Source organism: Sprattus sprattus, assembly GCF_963457725.1.
Source record: "Sprattus sprattus genome assembly, chromosome: 3".
Lineage (NCBI taxonomy): Eukaryota > Metazoa > Chordata > Actinopteri > Clupeiformes > Clupeidae > Sprattus > Sprattus sprattus.
In genome coordinates, this window is record NC_137922.1 from 61061084 (window position 1) to 61066083 (window position 5000).

Consider the following 5000-nt stretch of genomic DNA (forward strand, 5'->3'; position numbering starts at 1 on the left):
GAGGGGAGAGAGAAAGACAGAGAGAGATAGAGAGAGAAAGACAGAGGGGATACGGGTCATAGAGGGCCAGACAGGGGAGATGGAGAGTAAGGGGAAGAATTTTAAATTATTTTCGGTAATCACCGATTACAAGTTTAAAAGATGTGATTATTGAAAATTATCTTTCATAGCACTATGGCGGCATCTCGCTCTCTCTCTCTCTCGTTATTTCTCTCTCTCTCTCTCTCTTTCCCCCCTCTCTCCTTCCCTCTCTCTCTCTCCTTCCCCCTCTCTCTCTCCTTCCCCCTCTCTTTCTCTCTCTCTTTCCCCCCCTCTTTCATCAAAAAAGGAAATCTTTATTATTCAGCTGTAGACAATCAGTCCCAGTAAGAGCAAACTGTACAAATGTGAAAATGCGTCAAACAAGCGATGATTATTTTCAGGAGATTCATTTCTACACATACAGACACAGACACAGCCATACACACACACACACACACACTCACATACACACACACACACACACGCACACACACACACAGGCGAGTTGAGCCTGTGCTTTTGAGTAGATGAGATCTAGTGTAAGTAAGGGAGGGAAAGAGCTCAAATCAGCGTTAAAGAGGTTCCTTTTCCTGGGAATCACAGCCATATCCTGACGCTCTGTGTACTAGTCAGCTGATGCAGGGGTTCTTCTTCGGCCCGTCATGAGGACACAGGACAGGGATCTGATCTGGATACGGGAGTATTGGGCCTGCACAAATCCTCCAGAGCCCGCTCACACCTGTGACGGGCGGGTGGATCGCCATGGCACCTGCGGAGGAAACTGTACATGGAGGTGATGCACAAGGAGTTAGTTTGCTTTTTTCAAGCTTTCTTCAAGGAGAAATTTTGTTAGAATACACACACACACACACACACACAGGCTTTCTTCAAGGAGAAGGTGTGTGAGATTACACACACACACACATACAGGCTTTCTTCAAGGAGAAAGTGTGTGAGAATACACACACACACACATACACACAAGCTTTCCTCAAGGAGTTGGTTCATCTCTTTGCAAGCGTTGGACCTTGTTGTGGAGTACACAGGGAGTTTGTTTGGTAATCTGACGTTGGCAAGGAAACTGTCTCTCGCTATCATCGTCGTTGACAACTGACAGCATTGTGCAGGCCCAGTCACGGAACATTCTGGTCACGGAACATTCTGGAACGTTCCGACGCGTGAAGCCATTCTACTTGAAAAGGAGGTTGCCCTGTTCTCAGCGCGAACTTTGACCCCTGAGCCCTGAATTTTCTATGTGAGTGTTTTACTGGGAGAAAAAAAAAGCTGAATTTAGTTTAAAATGAAAGAAAAAAAAATATAATAAAATAAAGTTCTATTTGTGTCATATCAGCAACATTTAATATTAAGAGTCTTTTAAGGATCATACATGTGTATGATCACATCAAGCTGCTATCACCTCTAGGTTATCATCATCATCCCATGACCCCCCCCCCCCCCCCCCCCCCCGACCACAGCTGATGCTGCCGGGCCAGAACCGGACCGGGTCCAGGCCAGAGCTGGACCGGATCCAAGCCAGAACCGGCCCGGGTCCAAGCCAGATCCAGGCCGGGTCCAAGCCAGATCCAGGCCAGACCTGGACCAGGTCCAAGCCAGAACCGGACCAGGTCCAAGCCAGAACCGGACCAGGTCCGAAACAGATCCAGCCCGGGTCCGAGACAGATCCAGGCCGGGTCCAAGCCAGAACCGGCCCGGGTCCGAGACAGATCCAGGCCGGACTGGGTTCCGCAGTCAGCTGCCGTCTTGGTCCTTTGTTTCTCCGAGTAGATCTACTATATTTATACTACATCTCTGTGCAGTATAACTTGTAAGCAATATCATAAGTGTGTGTGTCCGACGCTGTATTCTGAGACGTCCTAAGTGTGTGTCCGACTGAGACTCACGTGTTGGACTTCTCATGGATACGTGTGCCGATCCCTTGCAATAATGTAAAGTCATACATAGAGAGTATGTGTACGGCATACCGGTTTTTTGTTGATGTAACTTATCTGATCATATAAAAAAAAGATTAATGAATTATCATGACTCCCTCATCACGTTTGTGTGTGTGTGTGTGTGTGTGTGTGTGTGTGTGTGTGTGTGTGTGTGTGTGTGTGTGTGTGTGTGTGTGTGTGTGTGTGTGTTAAAGGGCTGTTTAGTGGATGTTAGAGACCGAATGTATAGCCTAAGTCTTACGAGTACCATCAACAGTATTTTGAAGGTAGGTATTGATGTTTAGCTCGAGGAGTGATGAGGGCTACTGATGCCACCTTCTCTGTGGAGAGATGAGGCATCTCAGGTTTCCCCCACTCAACTCAAAGACCCAGAAGATGTGTTTAGAAGACAGGTATGCTGATTTGGTGATGTGTTTTAAATTGTTTAAAAAAGTTTTTTTTTTTTTTGTGGAGTAGTTTGCGTATCCCAGCTACAGGAATAGCAGTTTGATGTCAGTTCCACCAGAGAAGGACGTCCAGGCAAGGCAAGGCATCCCCACTGAGTTGGCACACACACACACACACACATCCCCATGTCTTCACTGAGAAGGATACGTTTATTTCCTGGTGTTCTGGCGGCTCTGCTAAGTTCTCATGGGGTTGCCAGGTTCTGCTAAACTCACATGGGGTTGCCAGGTTCTGCTAAACTCACATGGGGCTGCCAGGTTCTGCTAAACTCACATGGGGTTGCCAGGTTGAGGCCACTGAGCCTGTAGGAACGAGCACAAGACGAGCGCAACATTAACATTAACTTCGAGTGATTAGTCCTACAAGTTGATCAGCTAATGTTTACATCTTCAATGTTTTTATTATTTGCAAATTATAAACCAGATCATGTGGATTTTGTATACCTCTGTCAGTGTTAGCTAGATGCATGGTTGGCTCATTATTCCCAAAAAGAAATGCTCACTGCTCCGGAAATGTACACTCTACAGTTGGAGTTAGTACTTCCCAGGCCCCAAGAACATATTGCTCAATTTACCCGATATTGTATAAATAATTGCACCTTTATTTCCAAGTAGTAGCCTAGGTACTGTTCTTCCTTGCAACCTGATGCTCCAAGTAGTAGCCTAGGCACTGTTCTTCCTTGCAACCTGATGCAGATCACAGTTATGAAGTGCCCCCACCGGTGTGTCAAGTGCAGTGGTGTAGTGGTCCTTGGAGAAGTGGGTATACTCTTTAATTGTTTTTAAGCAGCCCATACAGCAAAGGATAAACGCCCTGTTTTGAGAAGTGGGTATACTCAATGCCAGGGACGTGCACAGATAGACCCCTAGTGGTGCTCAAGCACCTGCCCTTTTGCCCTGGATGAGAAAAGTGCCCTTTCTGCTGGAGCCCATTTTTTTCTTTTTTAAAATATTTCAGTATCAAAATTACTCTTTCTGCCATCAATTCCACCGGAATGTGTTTTGATATCTGACGGGGCATGTATTTGAGTTCATGTGAAAATTTCGCCCCGACATGCTCGGCGGCGCTCACAAGCCCCGCCGCGCCCCTCCCTCCTCCTTCTAGTGCTCATGCAGTGTTGACCCGTCAGGCCAAAAGTTCTTCTCTGACCCGCAGCATCAGACCAGCAGGTAATGACGGTGTTTGTGCAATCCCCCGACGTTGTTTGGTGATAAATTAACCACAACATTAGCGCAGATGAAAACATTACGTTGCAACTGGTCCGACGTTTCCTAAAAAATAAGCAAACAAAAAACTCACGAAATCCGTGATTTCAAATCCTTGTCCAGCTGTTTACCAACGTTTGTCATTGTCTTGTACTTTATAGTACTTATATAAGTAATGAATGGACCAGAGACCAAGGGATAAGGTTGACCATTTACTAGGTATAACTTCAAGTCTGAACACTCACGCATGCACACTCATTACATAGCAAAACCTGCTCATTACAGTCATGTTTAATGAAGAGGAAGAGGGAGAGAGGCAGGCAGGCAGGCAGAGAATGTAAAGGCAGTTTTACTGTTCTACAAGATAGACAAGTTCACTAGTTTTGTTTAATTTAAAATAATAATAATCGTTGTTATTGAAATATAAGGTAGTTCTTAAGTTGAGCTAGTCTGGTGAGGTATGTTGTGGTATAATATTAGTGTAATGCTACTTATGCGTCAATTCTGTCAGAAAACAGTACAGAATAAGTACAGGGAACTGCAGCAAGCAGCTCAGGGTAGCAGCTCCCTTTTATCTTGGATCAGGCCATCAACTAGTATAACAAATGAGGGAGAAAATATCCTTCTGTGTTTTTTATATATTTATTTATTTATGTATTATTATTTTTAATTTTATTAATCATTTTGGCGATGGGTGCCCTTTTTTTTGGTCTGAGCACCTGCCCCCCAAAATGTCTGTGCACGCCACTGCTCAATGCTGACTGAAAAATAAGTGGGTATAGCCTACTCTGTATGCCTGCGTATACCCTGGACTACACCACTGCACACACACACACACACACACACACACACACACACACCTGCGTATACCCTGGACTACACCACTGGTGTGTCAAGAGAAGGAACTGGTGAACTGTTGGATGTTTTAAGAGTGAGGAGGTGGAGGAGACGACTCTGGACTGCAGAACCCATTTTTTAGGCTCAGCGCTTGGGGTGACCTCGCACTTAAACTGCCTGCCATGTTTATGGTTGTACTTAACATTTAAATAAAAAATATAGTCTGACCGGCCTGCAGAGCACTCTCCTCCAGGAGAAACCTTAACCTTAAGAGAGCCTTTAAGTTACATTACCGCATTAGTCCCTCGAGCAACCCTATCTCCTTATAGATCTAACTCATTATAAATAAATCAATACGATATTAATTGCCTCAACTAGGTTAAAAGGGAGTACAAATTAAAGAGGCTATTCTCTGATGCGTTTTCAATCGAATGAAATTTGCCATATTATCCGTTCTAACCCATTTTTAATTAGCTAGACGTCTTCGGGGAGGAAATCAGAAATCGCAGGACACCAAAGATGGCGAAATAAATCACCA

General features: G+C 44.8%; 1 protein-coding gene across 1 annotated transcript in view; it reads left to right on the plus strand.

Annotated features, from left to right (window-relative positions):
* Positions 1-1499: 1499 nt before the first annotated feature.
* LOC308362935 (myosin-binding protein C, fast-type-like) overlaps positions 1500-5000 on the plus strand; it is a gene marked incomplete at its 5' end in the record, with an annotated part of 78404 nt that continues 74903 nt past the window's right edge. Inside the window, one exon of the mRNA XM_080835661.1 lies at positions 1500-1769. Coding sequence (XP_080691787.1) covers positions 1500-1769 — 270 coding nt within the window. The remainder of the gene's footprint in view (positions 1770-5000) is intronic.